This window comes from Oncorhynchus nerka, linkage group LG13, assembly GCF_034236695.1.
Source record: "Oncorhynchus nerka isolate Pitt River linkage group LG13, Oner_Uvic_2.0, whole genome shotgun sequence".
NCBI lineage: Eukaryota > Metazoa > Chordata > Actinopteri > Salmoniformes > Salmonidae > Oncorhynchus > Oncorhynchus nerka.
In genome coordinates, this window is record NC_088408.1 from 5,517,265 (window position 1) to 5,537,787 (window position 20,523).

At 46.8% G+C, this 20,523-nt stretch overlaps 1 protein-coding gene across 1 annotated transcript in view; it reads left to right on the top strand.

The window, feature by feature from the left end:
• The window catches only part of LOC115123952 (fibronectin type III domain-containing protein 4-like), a 43,827-nt gene extending 25,253 nt beyond the window's left edge, over window positions 1-18,574 (top strand). The window contains exons 4-6 of the mRNA XM_065026092.1: window positions 7,187-7,276; window positions 16,215-16,348; window positions 18,539-18,574. Coding sequence (XP_064882164.1) covers window positions 7,187-7,276; window positions 16,215-16,348; window positions 18,539-18,574 — 260 coding nt within the window. The remainder of the gene's footprint in view (window positions 1-7,186; window positions 7,277-16,214; window positions 16,349-18,538) is intronic.
• The last annotated feature ends 1,949 nt before the right edge of the window (window positions 18,575-20,523 follow it).

Sequence of the window (20,523 nt, forward strand, 5' to 3'; positions counted from 1 at the left end):
TGTGAACATGAAAGTGAAATGAGTATTCCCTACCCGTAAGATTGGAGATGATCCAAATATCAAATAAATTAGAATTTTTGATGTAGGTATTCAAGAATTTGCTTGAATAGGAGGTAGGGGTACGCCGGGTAGAGGATCTATCCAAATATTGGTCTAGTACATGGTTAAGGTCCCCTCACCAATGACCAGGTTTAGTATGGGAGATATCTGGAATCAGGGCAAGGACTCTTTTGAAAAAGGTGAGGTTATCAATGTTTGGCCCATAAATATTCAGTAGAGTTACAGAAGTAGAATGGGTCAATCCTATTACAATCACCCTTTCTATTTGTAATAGTGGTTTTATGTAGAAAGGGAATTTCTTTCCGTACCAGAATCGCTGTGCCTCTCGTTTTGGCGGAGAAGCTAGAATGAATAACTTGAATGAATAACCACCTACATTTGAGTCTGCTATGAGAATTGTTTTTCAGATGGGCTTCTTGCAAAAAATATAATATCAGACGAGAGTGATTTCATGTGGGCTAGGACCTTGTCTCTCTTGATTGGTTTGTTTAAATCCTTGACATTCCAGGAAGTAAATGTAAGCCCCACCCTCCTCTCGTTTGTAGTTCCTATGGTGGCCTGCATAACGGGCAACCCAATAAAAAAGTATGAAAGCGCACTAAACCATCAAGAGCAGCATACAGTGCCTTCGGAAAATATTCAGACCCCTTGACTAGTTCCAAATTTTTTACATTACAGCCTTATTCTAAAATGGATTAAATTAGTTTTTTTCCCTCAACAATCTACACACAATACCCCATAATGACAAAGCAAAAACAGGTTATTGAAAGTTTTGCAAATGTATAAAAAAATTAAAACAGAAATACCTTATTTATTCAGACCCTTTGCTATGAGACTCGAAATTGAGCTCAGGTGCATCCTGTTTCCTAATGACCATCCTTGAGATGTTTCTACAACTGATTGGAGTCCACATGTGGTAAATTAAATTAATTGGACATGATTTGGAAAGGCAGACACCTGTCTATATAAGGTCCCACAGTTGACAGTGCATGTCAGAGCAAAAACCAAGCCATGAGGTCGAAGGAATTGTCCGTAGAGCTCAGAGACAGGATTGTATCGAGGCACAGATCTGGGGAAGGGTACCAAAACAATTCTGCAGCATTGAAGGTTCCCAAGAACACAGTGGCACAATCGGGGTAGAAGGGCCTTGGTCAGGGAGGTGACCCAGAAACCAATGCTCACTCTGAACCTTCCAGAAGGACAACCATCTCTGCAGTACTCCACTAATAAGGCCTTTACGGTATAGTGGCCAGATGGACACCACTCCTCAGAAAAAGGCACATGACAGCCCGCTTGGAGTTTGCCAAAATGCACCTAAAGACTCTCAGACCATGAGAAACAAGATTCTCTGGTCTGATGAAACCAAGATTGAACTCTTTGGCCTGAATGCCAAGCGTCACGTCTGGAGAAAACCTGGCACCATCCCTACGGTGAAGCATGGTGGTGGCAGCATCATGCTGTGGGGATGTTTTTCAGCAGGGACTGGGAGACTAGTCAGGATAGAGGCAAAGATGAATGGCGCAAAGTACAGAGAGATCGATGATCAAAACCTGCTCCAGAGCGGTCGAGACCTCAGACTGGAGCGAAGGTTCATCTTCCAACAGGACAACAAATGACACCGATTTTCCTACACTAGTAAGTGGACGAGGAGGTACACTGTACACTTTGAGGTACACTGTAGATACACAAGTATGTGGACACACCTTCAAATTAGTGGATTTGTCTATTTCAGCCACATCCGTTGCTGACAGGTGTATAAAATCGAGCACCCAGCTATGCAATCTCCATAGACAAACATTGGCAGTAGAATGGCCTTACTGAAGAGCTCAGTGACTTTCAATGTGGCACCGTCATAGGATGCCACCTTTCCAACAAGTCAGTTCATCAAATTTCTGCCCTGCTAAAGCTGGCCCTTTTCAAATGTAAGTGCTGTTATTGTAAAGTGGAAACGTCTAGGAGCAACAACGGCTCAGCCACAAAGTGGTATGCCACACAAGCTCAAAGAACAGGACCGCCGAGTGATGAAGCGAGTAGCTCGTAAAAATCGTCTGTCCACGGTTACAACACTCACTACTGAGTTCCAAACTGCTTCTGGAAGCAACGTCAGCACAGGGACTGTTCGTCGGGAGCTTCATAAAATAGGCTTCTGTCACGCCCTGATCTGTTTCACCAATCAGTGTGCTTGTCTCCACCCCCCCCCAGGTGTCGCCCGTTTTCCCCATTATCCCCTGTGTACTTATACCTGTGTTTTCTGTTTGTCTGTTGCCAGTTTGTCTTGTTTGTCAAGCTTACCAGCGTTTGTCCTGTCAGCTCCTGTCTTTTCCCAGTCTCTCTTTTTGTCACCCTCCTGGTTTTCACCCTTGCCTGTCCTGACCCTGAACCCGCACGCCTGACCTGCCTGTCATCCTGTACCTTTGCCTCTGTTGCTGTTCCTGTAATAAACATTGTTACCTCGACACGGTCTGCATCTGGGTCTTACCTTATCCTGATAGGTTTCCATGGCAGAGCAGCTGCACACAAGCCTAAGATCACCATACGCAATGCCAAGCGTCTGCTGGAGAGGTGTAAAGCTCCCCGATATTGGACTCTGGGGCAGTGGAAACGAGTTCTCTGGAGTGAGGAATCACTCTTCACCATCTGGCAGTCCAACAGACGAATCTGGGTTTGGCGGATTCCAGGAGAACGCTACCTGCCCGAATGCATAGTGCCAACTGTAAAGTTTGGTGGAGGAGGAATAATGGTCGGTGGCTGTTTTTCTTAACGTTACAATACAATGACATTCTAGATGATTCTGTGCTTCCAACTTTGTGTCAACAGTTTTGGAAGGGCCCTTTCCTGTTTCAGCATGACAATGCCCCCGTGCACAAAGCGAGGTCCATACAGAAATAGTTTGTGGAGATCCGTGCGGAATAACTTGACTGGCCTGCACAGAGCCCTGACCTCAACCCCATCAAACACCTTTGGGATGAATTGGAACGCTGGCTGTGAGCCAGGCCTAATCACCAAACATCAGTGCACCGACCTCACTAATGCTCTTGTGGCTTAATGGAAGCAAGTCCCTGCAGCAATGTTCCAACATCTAGTGGAAAGCCTTCCCAGAAGTGAGGAGGCTGTTATAGCAGCAAAGAGAGAACTAACTCCATATTTATATTTATTATGATTTTGTAATGAGATGTTCAACGAGCAACTGTCCACGTACTTTTGTCCATGCAGTATATATAGTGCACTACTTTTGACCAGAGCTCTATGGGCCCTGGTTAAATAGTAGTACACTATAAAGGGAATAGGATGCCATATGGGATTCAAAAAAGAGAGTTTTTCTTTGCTCTCAGAACAGTCTTCAGGCCAGCTGGGAAATACACTTTAGTGAAGTTTTAATATATTTTATTTATACAGTGTTCTAAAAGGGGATACATCTGTCCCCGGATACACACTTCTGCATCTCACATGGTACCCTATAGTACAGGAAATAGGACGCCATTTGAGACACATCTAAGTCTGGGGACTTACCCCTCAGGAAACAGGAAACAGGAAACAGCAACTGTAACTATACAGTGTTCTAAAAGGAGAGTAAATAAAGACTATAGTTCAATTTGATTACTGCCTAGTAAATAAAGAGAGGCCTGTCTGTGCTGTCAAAACACATCTGAGAAAAGAGGTTCCAAATTTGTGTGAAACTTCAAAATGTTCTGACTGCTGAGTCACTATCTAAAAAAAAGACACTTTCAGTCTGACAGCAGACAACCGTTACAGAGAGCAACTGGCTGCTCCCCAACAAGCTACAGACAGACTCTGTGTGTGTGTGTGTGTGTGTGTGTGTGTGTGTGTGTGTGTGTGTGTGTGTGTGTGTGTGTCTGTCTGTCTGTCTGTCTGTCTGTCTGTCTGTCTGTCTGTCTGTCTGAGCATGTGTGATGTACACAAATGCACATTTCTTAAAAAAACAGCAGATAAACACAAATAATAAGCTTGTTTAGTTTACATCAAATTAATGGTGCATTGATTGTCTACAACTGGACTGAAGAGATCTCTCAAGACTCGTTCCGGATGTCAATCGAATCATCACCATTAAACTAGAAAACAATCCTTGATGCAGGAGAGAGAGAGAGAGAGAGAGAGAGAAGAGAGAGAGAGAGAGAGAGAGAGAGAGAGAGAGAGAGAGAGAGAGAGAGAGAGAGAGAGAGAGAAGAGAGAGAGAGAGAGAGAGAGAGAGAGAGAGAGAGAGAGAGAGAGAGAGAGACAGAGAGACAGAGAGAGAGAGAGAGAGAAAGAGAGAGAGAGAGAGAGAGAGAGAGAGAGAGAGAGAGAGAAGAGAGAGAGAGAGAGAGAGAGAGAGAGAGAGAGAGAGAGAGAGAGAGAGAGAGAGAGAGAGAGAGAGAGAGAGAGAGAGAGAGCTGTGAACATCTAAAGAGAATACCAACTTAGCGGCAGTCCATCAGGTTTATTGATTGTGTGGACAATTGCATCTGCTGAGTAGAAACTGGGGAGTGGTTGCATTGATTTTGTATCAGGACTTTAAAGTCTGTAGTCCAAAAACATTATTTTTTACCCCATCAGCCCTTGCACTAGCCACTTTCCCTTGGGGGGTGGGTCCCAGTCGAAATCGGATGCAGTTTGATTATCGTCTTAAAGTAGAGCTCCGTTTCACTAACTTTCTCCTCTCGGCCCCCCCATGATTTTTGTAGGGATGGTCACTTGTGCGGATGATATGACCCACAATTCAATGCAAACTGTAGTCACATGTCATACGTCGGCGGCTACGAAGTGTCAAATGTAATCAACACTGCTGTATTATGATGCTAGCTTGCTAAAATAAAAATAAAATATATATAAGCATTGATTTTAGCATTGGTTATTGGTCAAATTTAGGATGTTATTTCAAATCAAATGTCACATACACATGGTTGGTCACATACACACATACACATGTGTTAATGGTCACATAGCAGATGTTAATGTTAACAGATGTTATTGGTCACATGGTCAGTAGATGTTATTGGTCACATACACATGTTCTTTGTTCTTCTAGTTCCCGACAGTGCAGTAATATCGAACGAGTGATCTAACAATTTCACAACAACTACATTATACATTTACATTACATTTACATTTAAGTCATTTAGCAGACGCTCTTATCCAGAGCGACTTACAAATTGGTGCATTCACCTTATGACATCCAGTGGAACAGTAGTGCATCTAAATCTTTTAAGGGGGGTGAGAGGGATTACTTCACCCTATCCTAGGTATTCCTTAAGGTATACACACACACATGTAAAGGGATGAATAAGAATATGAACATATATGGATGACTGATGGCTGTGTGGTAATGGCAAGATGCAGTAGATGGTATAGAGTACAGTATAAACATATGAGATGAGTCATGTAGTGTATGTAAACATTCCTTCCCTCTCCACCATAGGATGGGAGAGGGAAGGAAATGGATCCTTAGTTTTGGCCAATTCCTTTAAATTAGGATTATTAATAGTGGAGATTGATGTGTGATTTTGACCAGCACTTCCTCTCCTCTGGGGCTGAAAAGCACTTCCTCTCCTCTGGGGCTGACTGGCACTTCCTCTCCTCTGGGGCTGAAAAGCACTTCCTCTCCTCTGAGGCTGACCAGCACTTCCTCTCCTCTGGGGCTGAATAGCACTTCCTCTCCTCTGGGGCTGACCAGCACTTCCTCTCCTCTGGGGCCTCTGGGGCTGACCAGCACTTCCTCTCCTCTGGGGCTGACTGGCACTTCCTCTCCTCTGGGGCTGACCAGCACTTCCTCTCCTCTGGGGACCAGCACTTCCTCTCCTCTGGGGCTGACTTCCTCTCCTCTGGGGCTGAAAAGCACTTCCTCTCCTCTGAGGCTGACCAGCACTTCCTCTCCTCTGGGGCTGAATAGCACTTCCTCTCCTCTGGGGCTGACCAGCACTTCCTCTCCTCTGGGGCTGACTGGCACTTCCTCTCCTCTGGGGCTGACCAGCACTTCCTCTCCTCTGGGGCTGACTGGCACTTCCTCTCCTCTGGGGCTGAAAAGCACTTCCTCTCCTCTGAGGCTGACCAGCACTTCCTCTCCTCTGGGGCTGAATAGCACTTCCTCTCCTCTGGGGCTGACCAGCACTTCCTCTCCTCTGGGGCTGACTGGCACTTCCTCTCCTCTGGGGCTGACCAGCACTTCCTCTCCTCTGGGGCTGACTGGCACTTCCTCTCCTCTGGGGCTGACCAGCACTTCCTCTCCTCTGGGGCTGAAAAGCACTTCCTCTCCTCTGGGGCTGAAAAGCACTTCCTCTCATCTGGGGCTGACCAGCACTTCCTCTCCTCTGGGGCTGAAAAGCACTTCCTCTCCTCTGGGGCTGACTGGCACTTCCTCTCCTCTGGGGCTGACTGGCACTTCCTCTCCTCTGGGACTGTGGTGGGAGGACAATGGTGGCCCTATTAGATGAATGGCCGTCTCTATGGCCGATCCTACCAAGATTGGAATGGACAGGGTCTGTGGTCTGTACAGATACAGAGGTCCCATACTCCTCTCTTCACATTGGAATTCTTATCTTCATTTTGCCAAAACATCATCATCCCTCAGTAACTTCAAGCATAGACAAGGGATCAACCTGATGAACCAAACTACCCAGTAATCCCCTCATTTTTGCACATTTTTAAATCACATTTACATAAGTATTCAGACCATTTGCTCAGTACTCCAGGTGAAACTGGTTGAGAGAATGCCAAAAGTGTGCACAGCTGTCATGAAGGCAAAGGGTGGCTACTTTGAAGAATTTAAAAATCAAAAATATATATTTTGAATTGTTACATTTTTTTTAGTTACTACTTTATTCCATATGTGTTATTTCATAGTGTTGATGTCTTCACTATTATTCTACAATGTAGAAAATAGTTTTTAAAAAATAAAGAAAAACTCTTGAATGAGTAGGTGTGTCCAAACTTTTGACTGGTACTGTATATATATATATATATTCTTCTTGTTTTTGGTGTGGTTTTCATATAATCCCATTTAGGTTTCCAACCTCACCTGCTCACCATTTTAACAGTGCTTTTATCTGCTCTGTTCTGTCTTTCGCTTGTTTTCTTTGGTGCAACAAAAATATATAGAAAAAGGGTCTGTTGTCTCTGTCCGTCACTACAGATGACCCTGCAGTGGAAGGTCTGGACAAGGCACGGCAGCTCCAGACAGGAGAGGCGATCATCATTATGGTCGTGCTGCTCATGTGGGCAGGTAAGGAAAAGGACAGGGCAGGTACCCTGCAGTGGAAGGTCTGGACAAGGCACGGCAGCTCCAGACAGGAGACGCGATCATCATTATGGTCGTGCTGCTCATGTGGGCAGGTAAGGAAAAGGACAGGGCAGGTAAGGAAAAGGACAGGGCAGGTACCCTGCAGTGGAAGGTCTGGACAAGGCACGGCAGCTCCAGACAGGAGAGGCGATCATCATTATGGTCGTGCTGCTCATGTGGGCAGGTAAGGAAAAGGACAGGGCAGGTAAGGAAAAGGACAGGGCAGGTACCCTGCAGTGGAAGGTCTGGACAAGGCACGGCAGCTCCAGACAGGAGAGGCGATCATCATTATGGTCGTGCTGCTCATGTGGGCAGGTAAGGAAAAGGACAGGGCAGGTACCCTGCAGTGGAAGGTCTGGACAAGGCACGGCAGCTCCAGACAGGAGAGGTGATCATCATTATGGTCGTGCTGCTCATGTGGGCAGGTAAGGAAAAGGACAGGGCAGGTAAGGAAAAGGACAGGGCAGGTACCCTGCAGTGGAAGGTCTGGACAAGGCACGGCAGCTCCAGACAGGAGAGGTGATCATCATTATGGTCGTGCTGCTCATGTGGGCAGGTAAGGAAAAGGACAGGGCAGGTATGGAAAAGGACAGGGCGGGTATGGAAATGGACAGGTAAGGAAAAGGACAGGGCAGGTATGGAAATGGACAGGTAAGGAAAAGGACAGGGCAGGTAAGGAAAAGGAAGGGCAGGTAAGGAAAAGAACAGGGCAGGTAAGGAAAAGAACAGGACAGGTAAGGAAAAGGACAGGGCAGGTATGGAAATGGACAGGGCAGGTAAGGAAAAGGAAGGGCAGGTAAGGAAAAGGACAGTTATGGAAAAGGACAGGGCAGGTAAGGAAAAGGACAGGTATGGAAAAGGACAGGGCAGGTAAGGAAAAGGACAGGGCAGGTAAGGAAAAGGACAGGGATGGAAAAGGACAGGTAAGGAAAAGGACAGGGCAGGTAAGGAAAAGGAAGGGCAGGTAAGGAAAAGGACAGGTTTGGAAAAGGACAGGGCAGGTAAGGAAAATGAAAGGTATGGAAAAGGACAGGGCAGGTAAAGAAAAGGACAGGTGGGGAAAAGGACAGGGCAGGTATGGAAAAGGACAGGTAAGGAAAAGGACAGGGCAGGTAAGGAAAAGGAAGGGCAGGTAAGGAAAAGGACAGGGCAGGTAAGGAAAAGGACAGGTATGGAAAAGGACAGGGCAGGTATGGAAAAGGACAGGGCAGGTAAGGAAAAGGAAGGGCAGGTAAGGAAAAGAACAGGGCAGGTAAGGAAAAGGACAGGTAAGGAAAAGGACAGGTAAGGAAAAGGACAGGGCAGGTATGGAAATGGACAGGGCAGGTAAGGAAAAGGAAGGGCAGGTAAGGAAAAGGACAGTTATGGAAAAGGACAGGGCAGGTAAGGAAAAGGACAGGTATGGAAAAGGACAGGTGAGGAAAAGGACAGGGCAGGTATGGAAAAGGACAGGTAAGCAAAAGGACAGGGCAGGTATGGAAATGGACAGGGCAGGTAAGGAAAAGGAAGGGCAGGTAAGGAAAAGGACAGGGCAGGTAAGGAAAAGGACTAGGTATGGAAAAGGACAGGGCAGGTATGGAAAAGGACAGGGCAGGTAAGGAAAAGGACAGGTAAAGAAAAGGACAGGGCAGGTATGGAAAAGGACAGGGCAGGTAAGGAAAAGGACAGCGCAGGTATGAAAAAGGACAGGTAAGGAAAAGGACAGGTAAGGAAAAGGACAGGGCAGGTAAGGAAAAGGACAGGGCAGGTAAGGAAAATGACAGGGCAGGTAAGGAAAAGGGCAGGTAAGGAAAAGGACAGGGCAGGTAAGGAAAAGGACAGGTTTGGAAAAGGGCAGGTAAGGAAAAGGACAGGTAAGGAAAAGGACAGGGCAGGTAAAGAAAATGACAGGTAAGGAAAAGGACAGGGCAGGTAAGGAAAAGGACAGGTATGGAAAAGGACAGGTAAGGAAAAGGACAGGGCAGGTAAGGAAAAGGACAGGGCAGGTAAGGAAAAGGACAGGTAAGGAAAAGGACAGGGCAGGTAAGGAAAAGGAAGGGCAGGTAAGGAAAAGGAGAGGTTTGGAAAAGGACAGGGCAGGTAAGGAAAATGACAGGTATGGAAAAGGACAGGGCAGGTAAAGAAAAGGACAGGTGAGGAAAAGGACAGGGCAGGTATGGAAAAGGACAGGTAAGGAAAAGGACAGGGCAGGTATGGAAATGGACAGGGCAGGTAAGGAAAAGGAAGGGCAGGTAAGGAAAAGGACAGGGCAGGTAAGGAAAAGGACAGGTATGGAAAAGGACAGGGCAGGTATGGAAAAGGACAGGGCAGGTAAGGAAAAGGACAGGTAAAGAAAAGGACAGGGCAGGTATGGAAAAGGACAGGGCAGGTAAGGAAAAGGACAGCGCAGGTATGAAAAAGGACAGGTAAGGAAAAGGACAGGTAAGGAAAAGGACAGAGCAGGTAAGGAAAAGGACAGGGCAGGTAAGGAAAAGGACAGGGCAGGTAAGGAAAATGACAGGGCAGGTAAGGAAAAGGGCAGGTAAGGAAAAGGACAGGGCAGGTAAGGAAAAGGACAGGTTTGGAAAAGGGCAGGTAAGGAAAAGGACAGGTAAGGAAAAGGACAGGGCAGGTAAAGAAAAGGACAGGTAAGGAAAAGGACAGGGCAGGTATGGAAAAGGACAGGGCAGGTCATGACTTTGCATGCTGCCAATCATTTAGAAGCTCGTTATTGCAGATTGGATGGGTGAGTGTTCAGTTGTCCAAGGATGCTGCAGTTGTCCAAGGATGCTGTTTCCACTATACATTTATATTTTAGTCATTCAGCAGACAACTATGTCTCTATCAAGCAATCAATCCATGAATCAATCAGCCAGTCGACTACATCACTGATTTCAAGCTCATCTTTAATTTGGACAGAATCATACAAAAGCTGGGTGATATAAATCGTAAAATTATTTTCCTATCGGCTTTAAAATGAACAAGAATGGCTCAGTTTTCAAAATATCTTCTCCCCTACTGTCACGTCAAATCAACACCACACTTCTCTCTCTAGTCCCTGATGTTCAACCCCAGTAATGACTAGACATGGCCTTAAGCCTCTGAGGTCTAAGACTGAGTAAGCTGTGAGACACAACCAGGCCGGACAGGCTGTTATACCCTGGGGACCTGCAGTAACAACCAGGCTGTTATACCCCAGGGACCTGCAGTAACAACCAGGCTGTTATACCCCGGGGACCTGCAGTAACAACCAGGCTGTTACACCCTGGGGACCTGCAGGAACAACCAGGCTGTTATACCCCAGGGACCTGCAGTAACAACCAGGCCTGACAGGCTGTTATACCCCGGGTACCTGCAGGAACAACCAGGCTGTTATACCCTGGGGACCTGCAGGAACAACCAGGCTGTTATACCCCAGGGACCTGCAGTAACAAACAGGCTGTTATACCCCAGGGACCTGCAGTAACAACCAGGCCTGACAGGCTGTTATACCCCGGGGACCTGCAGGAACAACCAGGCTGTTATACCCTGGGGACCTGCAGGAACAACCAGGCTGTTATACCCTGGGGACCTGCAGGAACAACCAGGCTGTTATACCCTGGGGACCTGCAGGAACAACCAGGCTGTTATACCCCAGGGACCTGCAGTAACAACCAGGCTGTTATACCCCAGGGACCTGCAGGAACAACCAGGCCTGACAGGCTGTTATACCCCAGGGACCTGCAGGAACAACCAGGCCTGACAGGCTGTTACACCCCAGGGACCTGCAGGAACAACCAGGCCTGGCATGCTGTTACACTCCAGGGACCTGCAGGAACAACCAGGCCTGACAGGTTGTTACACCCCAGGGACCTGCAGGAACAACCAGGCCTGACAGTTGCCTAATATACACTATTATGGTGTATATGCCAGGAGTATTCAAATATTACCTTAGGAGGTCCAGACTACTGCTGCTTTTCTGTTCTACCTGATCATTAGTTGCACCCATCTGGTATCCCAGGTCTAAATCAGCCCCCGATTAGAGGGGAATCACCCACCTGGTATCCCAGGTCTAAATCAGCCCCTGATTAGAGGGGAATCACCCATCTGGTGTCCCAGGTCTAAATCAGTCCCTGATTAGAGGGGAATCGCCCATCTGGTGTCCCAGGTCTAAATCAGTCCCTGACTAGAGGGGAATCACCCACCTGCTGTCCCAGGTCTAAATCAGTCCCTGATTAAAGGGGAATCACCCACCTGCTGTCCCAGGTCTAAATCAGTCCCTGATTAGAGGGGAATCACCCACCTGGTGTCCCAGGTCTAAATCAGTCCCTGATTATAGGGGGTTCACCCACCTGGTGTCCCAGGTCTAAACCAGTCCCTGATTAGAGGGGAATCACCCACCTGGTGTCCCAGGTCTAAATCAGTCCCTGATTATAGGGGGTTCACCCACCTGGTGTCCCAGGTCTAAACCAGTCCCTGATTAGAGGGGAATCACCCACCTGGTGTCCCAGGTCTAAATCAGTCCCTGATTAGAGGGGAATCACCCACCTGGTGTCCCAGGTCTAAATCAGTCCCTGATTAGAGGGGAATCACCCACCTGGTGTCCCAGGTCTAAATCAGTCCCCGATTAGAGGGGAATCACCCACCTGGTATCCCAGGTCTAAATCAGCCCCCGATTAGAGGGGAATCACCCATCTGGTGTCCCAGGTCTAAATCAGTTCCTGATTAGAGGGGAATCACCCATCTGGTGTCCCAGGTCTAAATCAGTCCCTGACTAGAGGGGAATCACCCACCTGCTGTCCCAGGTCTAAATCAGTCCCTGATTAGAGGGGAATCACCCACCTGCTATCCCAGGTCTAAATCAGTCCCTGATTAAAGGGGAATCACCCACCTGCTGTCCCAGGTCTAAATCAGTCCCTGATTAGAGGGGAATCACCCACCTGGTGTCCCATGTCTAAATCAGTCCCTGATTAGAGGGGAATCACCCACCTGGTGTCCCAGGTCTAAATCAGTCCCTGATTAGAGGGGAATCACCCACCTGCTGTCCCAGGTCTAAATCAGCCCCTGATTAGAGGGGAATCACCCACCTGCTGTCCCAGGTCTAAATCAGCCCCTGATTAGAGGAGAATCACCCACCTGCTGTCCCAGGTCTAAATCAGCCCCTGATTAGAAGGGAAGAATGGTGGGGGAAGCAGTGCAACTGGCTCCAGGTCCAGATTTTTATTTGAGGGATAAACGCTATTATATATGCACCCAGCTAACATTCTCATCCAGGGAACCAAACAGGCAGATCACCCAGTTAACATTCTCATCCAGAGAACCAAACAGGCAGATCACCCAGCTAACATTCTCATCCAGAGAACCAAACAGGCAGATCACCCAGTTAACATTCTCATCCAGAGAACCAAACAGGCAGATCACCCAGTTAACATTCTCATGCAGGGAACCAAACAGGCAGATCACCCAGTTAACATTCTCATGCAGGGAACCAAACAGGCAGATCAACCAGTTAACATTCTCATCCAGAGAACCAAACAGGCAGATCACCCAGTTTAAAGGGATATTGTCTATCCATCCACTGAGACTTTTATTGGAGGACCAACTCCTGTTGAGGGCCTAATGAACGGGCCTACCAACTCCTGTTGAGGGCCTAATGAACGGGCCTACCAACTCCTGTTGAGGGCCTAATGAACGGGCCTACCAACTCCTGTTGAGGGCCTAATGAAAGGGCCTACCAACTCCTGTTGAGGGCCTAATGAAAGGGCCTACCAACTCCTGTTGAGGGCCTAATGAACGGGCCTACCAACTCCTGTTGAGGCCCAATGATCACCTACCAACTCCTGTTGAGGGACTAATGAACGGGCCTACCAACTCCTGTTGAGGGCCCAATGAACGGGCCTACCAACTCCTGTTGAGGGCCTAATGAACGTGCCTACCAACTCCTGTTGAGGGCCTAATGAACGGGCCTACCAACTCCTGTTGAGGGCCTAATGAACGGGCCTACCAACTCCTGTTGAGGGCCTAATGAAAGGGCCTACCAACTCCTGTTGAGGGCCTAATGAACAGGCCTACCAACTCCTGTTGAGGGCCTAATGTAGCTCAACGGGCCTACCAACTCCTGTTGAGGGCCTAATGAACGGGCCTACCAACTCCTGTTGAGGGCCTAATGAACGGGCCTACCAACTCCTGTTGAGGGCCTAATGAACGGGCCTACCAACTCCTGTTGAGGGCCTAATGTAGCTCAACGGGCCTACCAACTCCTGTTGAGGGCCTAATGAACGGGCCTACCAACTCCTGTTGAGGGCCTAATGAAAGGGCCTACCAACTCCTGTTGAGGGCCTAATGAAAGGGCCTACCAACTCCTGTTGAGGGCCTAATGAACGGGCCTACCAACTCCTGTTGAGGGCCCAATGAACGGGCCTACCAACTCCTGTTGAGGGACTAATGAACGGGCCTACCAACTCCTGTTGAGGGCCCAATGAACGGGCCTACCAACTCCTGTTGAGGGCCTAATGAACGTGCCTACCAACTCCTGTTGAGGGCCTAATGAACGGGCCTACCAACTCCTGTTGAGGGCCTAATGAACGGGCCTACCAACTCCTGTTGAGGGCCTAATGAAAGGGCCTACCAACTCCTGTTGAGGGCCTAATGAACAGGCCTACCAACTCCTGTTGAGGGCCTAATGTAGCTCAACGGGCCTACCAACTCCTGTTGAGGGCCTAATGAACGGGCCTACCAACTCCTGTTGAGGGCCTAATGAACGGGCCTACCAACTCCTGTTGAGGGCCTAATGAACGGGCCTACCAACTCCTGTTGAGGGCCTAATGTAGCTCAACGGGCCTACCAACTCCTGTTGAGGGCCTAATGAACGGGCCTACCAACTCCTGTTGAGGGCCTAATGAAAGGGCCTACCAACTCCTGTTGAGGGCCTAATGAAAGGGCCTACCAACTCCTGTTGAGGGCCTAATGAACGGGCCTACCAACTCCTGTTGAGGGCCCAATGAACGGGCCTACCAACTCCTGTTGAGGGCCTAATGAACGTGCCTACCAACTCCTGTTGAGGGCCTAATGAACGGGCCTACCAACTCCTGTTGAGGGCCTAATGAACGGGCCTACCAACTCCTGTTGAGGGCCTAATGAAAGGGCCTACCAACTCCTGTTGAGGGCCTAATGAAAGGGCCTACCAACTCCTGTTGAGGGCCTAATGAACGGGCCTACCAACTCCTGTTGAGGGCCTAATGAACGGGCCTACCAACTCCTGTTGAGGGCCTAATGTAGCTCAACGGGCCTACCAACTCCTGTTGAGGGCCTAATGAATGGGCCTACCAACTCCTGTTGAGGGCCTAATGAAAGGGCCTACCAACTCCTGTTGAGGGCCTAATGAAAGGGCCTACCAACTCCTGTTGAGGGCCTAATGAAAGGGCCTACCAACTCCTGTTGAGGGCCCAATGTAGCTCAATGGGCCTACCAACTCCTGTTGAGGGCCCAATATAGCTCAATGGGCCTACCAACTTCTGTTGAGGGCCTAATGTAGCTCAATGGGCCTACCAACTCCTGTTGAGGGCCCAATGAATGGGCCTACCAACTCCTGTTGAGGGCCCAATGTAGCTCAACGGCCTGTGTAGTTATTACAAAACAAACGTCTCTATTGCCTTCTCTATTGCCTTCTCTATTGCCTTCTCTATTGCCTTCTCTATTGCCTTACATGCAGCAGCACCCCGAACTAACACATCCAGATGCTGCAGTTGTATTACTCTATTAAGGTCCACTCTAACAGCCAGCAAACACACATAGGGAAAGTATACCGATGGTGCTGTATGACAACAGTGAAGACATTGACTTCGTTCCAAACGGCACCCTATTCCCTATATAATGCATTACTTTTGACCAGAGTCCTATTGGGTCCTGGACAAAAGTAGTGCACTAGTGAGTATGGTGCCATTTCCTTCACAACCATTGGGTAGATATAATTATCTTCCCTGCTCAAAGATAAAGACACCACCATCGTCACCACCATCGTCACCACCATCGTCACCACCATCGTCACTACCATCGTCACCACCATTGTCACCACCACCATCGTCACTAGCATCGTCACCACCATCGTCACCACCATCGTCACCACCATCGTCACCACCATCGTCACTACCATCGTCACCACCATCGTCACCACCATCGTCACCACCATCGTCACCACCATCGTCACTACCATCGTCACTACCATCGTCACCACCATCGTCACCACCATCGTCACCCCCATCGTCACTACCATCATCACTACCATCATCACCACCATCGTCACCCCCATCGTCACCACCACCATCGTCACCACCATCGTCACCACCATCGTCACCACCATCGTCACCACCATCGTCACCACCATCATCACCACCATCATCACTACCATCGTCACCACCATCGTCACCACCATCGTCAGCCCCATCGTCACTACCATCGTCACCACCATCGTCACCACCATCGTCACCCCCATCGTCACTACCATCGTCACCACCATCGTCACCACCATCGTCACCACCATCGTCACCACCATCGTCACCACCATCGTCACTACCATCGTCACCACCATCGTCACCACCATCGTCACCACCACCATCGTCACCACCATCGTCACCACCATCGTCACCACCATCGTCACTACCATCGTCACCACCATCGTCACCACCATCGTCACTACCATCGTCACCACCATCGTCACCCCCATCGTCACCACCATCGTCATCACCACCATCGTCACCACCATCGTCACTACCATCGTCACGCCATACCCCCCCAGGGAATGATCCACGTACCCTCTACTATGTCTCCACTACTAGTTACATGAGATGGTGGTGACAGGGCTGTGAGTGACCAATGACAATATGTTAATCCCCATCTCTCGTCTCTCTACCCCCCCCCCCTGCAGCTGTCATTGCCCTGTTCTGTCGGCAGTATGACATCATCAAGGACAACGACTCTAGTACCGGCAAAGACAAGGTAAAGCCGTCGTCGTTGGCGAGCACGCCAGAACACTGCTCCGGAGGACTGCTGAGGAATAAGGTAAATAGATTAACGAATTAAGCAATTAATTAATCAATCAATCAACAGCACAGGACTGCTACGGAGAAAGGTCGGCAAGGTCAACCAGAGGGCATTCACTCAGACAATGGGATACATTTTGTAGGTTGCACAGTCAACTACAGGAGGACTGCTTATGAGCAAGGTACATAGATAATGGTCACCTTATTAGCCATTAAGTCAAGTACCCATACTGTAACAGCAAGCAATTACTCTGGTTGTAGTCATTGTAAAATAATTATACCATAGTATTTGTAATATAATTGCAATTTATTTGCACTATAGTAATTATAAAATAATATTAATATACATGTACTATAGTAATTGTAATGTAATTGTACTATAGTAATAGTAATATAATTGTACTATAGTAATTGTAATGTAATTGTACTATAGTAATAGTAATATAATTGTACTATAATAATTGTAATATAATTGTACTATAGTAATTGTAATGTAATTGTACTATAGTAATAGTAATATAATTGTACTATAGTAATAGTAATATAATTGTACTATAGTAATAGTAATATAATTGTACTATAGTAATAGCAACATAATTGTACTATAATAATAGTAATATAATTGTACTATAATAATAGTAATATAATTGTACTATAATAATAGTAATATAATTGTACTATAATAATAGTAATATAATTGTACTATAATAATAGTAATATAATTGTACTATAATAATAGTAATATAATTGTACTATAGTAATAGTAATATAATTGTACTATAGTAATAGCAACATAATTGTACTATAATAATAGTAATATAATTGTACTATAGTAATTGTAATGTAATTGTACTATAGTAATAGTAATATAATTGTACTATAGTAATAGCAACATAATTGTACTATAATAATAGTAATATAATTGTACTATAATAATTGTAATATAATTGTACTATAATAATAGTAATATAATTGTACTATAGTGTAATAGTAGGCACCACATTGTATACCTGATGATGTATTCATGTACTTGCATCAAATATCTTGTTCAGAAGCAGTCACATACTGTACAACAACACCTGCAATCTCTACAGCTCCACCACTTCACACCCTGACTGCATCCACATATCACTCCACATCCTGACTGCATCCACATATCACTCCATCACCTGACTGCTTCCACATATCACTCCACCACCTGACTGCATCCACATATCACTCCACCACCTGACTGCATCCACATATCACTCCACCACCTGACTGCTTCCACATATCACTCCACCACCTGACTGCATCCACATATCACTCCACCACCTGACTGCATCCACATATCACTCCACCACTTCACACCCTGACTGCATCCACATATCACTCCACCACTTACACCCTGACTGCATCCACATATCACTCCACCACGTTACACCCTGACTGCTGGGCTGAATCATAGACTCTCCACTCAGAGGAACCCATTTCTGTCGCTGCCCTCTCAGTAACCTCTATAGTGGTGCCCATTTCTGTTGCTGATCTCTCAGTAACCTCTATAGTGGTGCCCATTTCTGTTGCTGCCCTCTCAGTAACCTCTATAGTGGTGTCCATTTCTGTTGCTGCCCTCTCAGTAACCTCTATAGTGGTGCCCATTTCTGTTGCTGATCTCTCAGTAACCTCTATAGTGGTGCCCATTTCTGTTGCTGATCTCTCAGTAACCTCTATAGTTGTGCCCATTTCAGCCTTGAAACCTAAGTATATCCCAGCACTCCATTTCAACTGTGAACTTCTCTGTGTGTGTGTGTGTGTGTGTGTGTGTGCACGTGCGTGTGTGCGCGTGCGCGTGTGTGTGTGTGTGTTCCATTTAAAGGGAAAGATGGGATAGCAAGGAAAGGAAAGAGGGGGGGGGATACCTAGTCAGTTGTACAACTGAATGCCTTCAACTGAAATGTGTCTTTCTCATTTAACCCCCAACCCCTCTGAATCAGAGAGGTGCTGTGGGGGGGGCTGCCTTATTCGACATCCACGTCTTCGGCGCCCCGGGGAACAGTGGGTTAACTGCCTTGCCCACAGGGGGCCAAAACAACCGATTTTTACCTTTGTCAGCTCGGCGGTTCGATCCAGCAGCCACTAGCTCTAACCACTAGTTTACCTGTGACCTTCTCTGTGAAAGATTCCCCTGTCGTCTAACAACCCCCAGTGACATACCACGTTATGTTCACAGGCAGCCCCTCGTCACCATGGCAACCTGCGCTGTTGAAAAAGTCACATCCCTTTCCGTCTCGCAGGTGTTTGTCGTCAAACTGAGAATTTTTTTTTTTTTTAAATAGATATGTTTTTAAAAAAAAAAACATACATCCTTATTTCCATATGTCAACGATGACTCCTACATTGGGTGTTATAAAATGGTGTCATTGTTGTAGCAGCGTCTTTATGTTGCAGAAGAGAAGTGAAGCAGAAGCAGACAGTCCCCTGCTATGAAAAATACACGCAACTGGGATCTGCTTGCCAAACGGGGACAGAGAGAGAGTGTGGGAACACTGAATAACACTCGGTAATGGACAACAGGTTTAGGATTGGTCCCATATGGCACCCTATTCCCTATATAGTGCACTATATTTCACCGGGCTATTTTGAACTATGTCCTATGAGCTCTGGTAAAAAAAAACTAGTGCACTATATAGGGAACAGATGTTTATTTTCTGCCTTTTATAGGGAACATGCGAAAATCTTTGAGAGCTTGGTGGAATTGAAGCCATCCGCCAGTCAATGAGATGGGGTCATCTTCATTATAATGTTCACCAACACCCAGGGTAGGGAGATATTGAAGCTCTCTCTCCTGTTTGAAGATTCTCAGGGGTAATCCTCTTCAGTGTCCTGGCTCATCCTCCTCTTCCTCTTGTCGTTAAGAGTCTAATGGGGAAAGGGTTTCTGATGAGGGTCGTGATGAAAGCTTTGATTAGCTTTAACCGGTAGAATAGCTGAGTAGGATTTTTTCTTTCATGCATTTCTTATTACTATTTTAAGGGGTAAATCATAATTCTTCATCACCACATTGTTGAGAAAAAATATGTAAATGTTTACATTTAGTAGAATCTCTTATCCAGAGCGACTTACAAGAGCTATTTTGGTTAAGTGCCTTGCTCAAGAGCAGATTAATAGAATTTTCCCCAAGTTGGCATGGGGATTTGAACCAGCAACCTTAATAACAGTTATTGGCCCAATGCTCTAACCGCTAGGCTAGCTGTCGCTAGCATACAGTAAGCAGAGTAGTTAATGTTAGGATGAAAGTTAGGGTAAGGTTTCAAAGTCAGATTATAAAAAGAGAAATTGTAGAACTAGACTAGAGGAAAGTGGCTTTCGTGGCGATCGATTTCCTTCTCTCTTCTTCTCACCTAAACGATGTGGCCGGACATGCCTAACGATGGCGATCCATTTCCTTCTCTCTTCTTCTCACCTAAACGATGTGGCCGGACATGCCTAACGATGGCGATCCATTTCCTTCTCTCTTCTTCTCACCTAAACGACATGCCTAACGATGGCGATCCATTTCCTTCTCTCTTCTTCTCACCTAAACGATGTGGCCGGACATGCCTAACGATGGCGATCCATTTCCTTCTCTCTTCTTCTCACCTAAACGATGTGGCCGGACATGCCTAACGATGGCGATCCATTTCCTTCTCTCTTCTTCTCACCTAAATGATGTGGCCGGACATGCCTAACGATGGCGATCGATTTCCTTCTCTCTTCTTCTCACCTAAACGATGTGGCCGGACATGCCTAACGATGGCGATCCATTTCCTTCTCTCTTCTTCTCACCTAAACGATGTGGCCGGACATGCCTAACGATGGCGATCCATTTCCTTCTCTCTTCTTCTCACCTAAACGATGTGGCCGGACATGCCTAACGATGGCGATTGATGGTGTTGAATAACTTTTTAAATCTGTCAGAGACACATAGATCTGTTTTGGACAGTTTGCTGAGAAAGACAAAAGGACAAAGCTTGCAAAAACAAAAACAAAAACAAAAAAGCACTAACAACAGCTGTTACCGACTATGGATTGATTACTGACAGACAATGGGGTGATGGAACATGTTTGAACGTTTCCTATTTCCAACAGAGAAATGAAATAGTACACTGAGTCCAGGGGAGTTAGATTAGAGTTAGATTAGAGTTAGATTAGCATGTTCTCGCTCTAATTCAATGG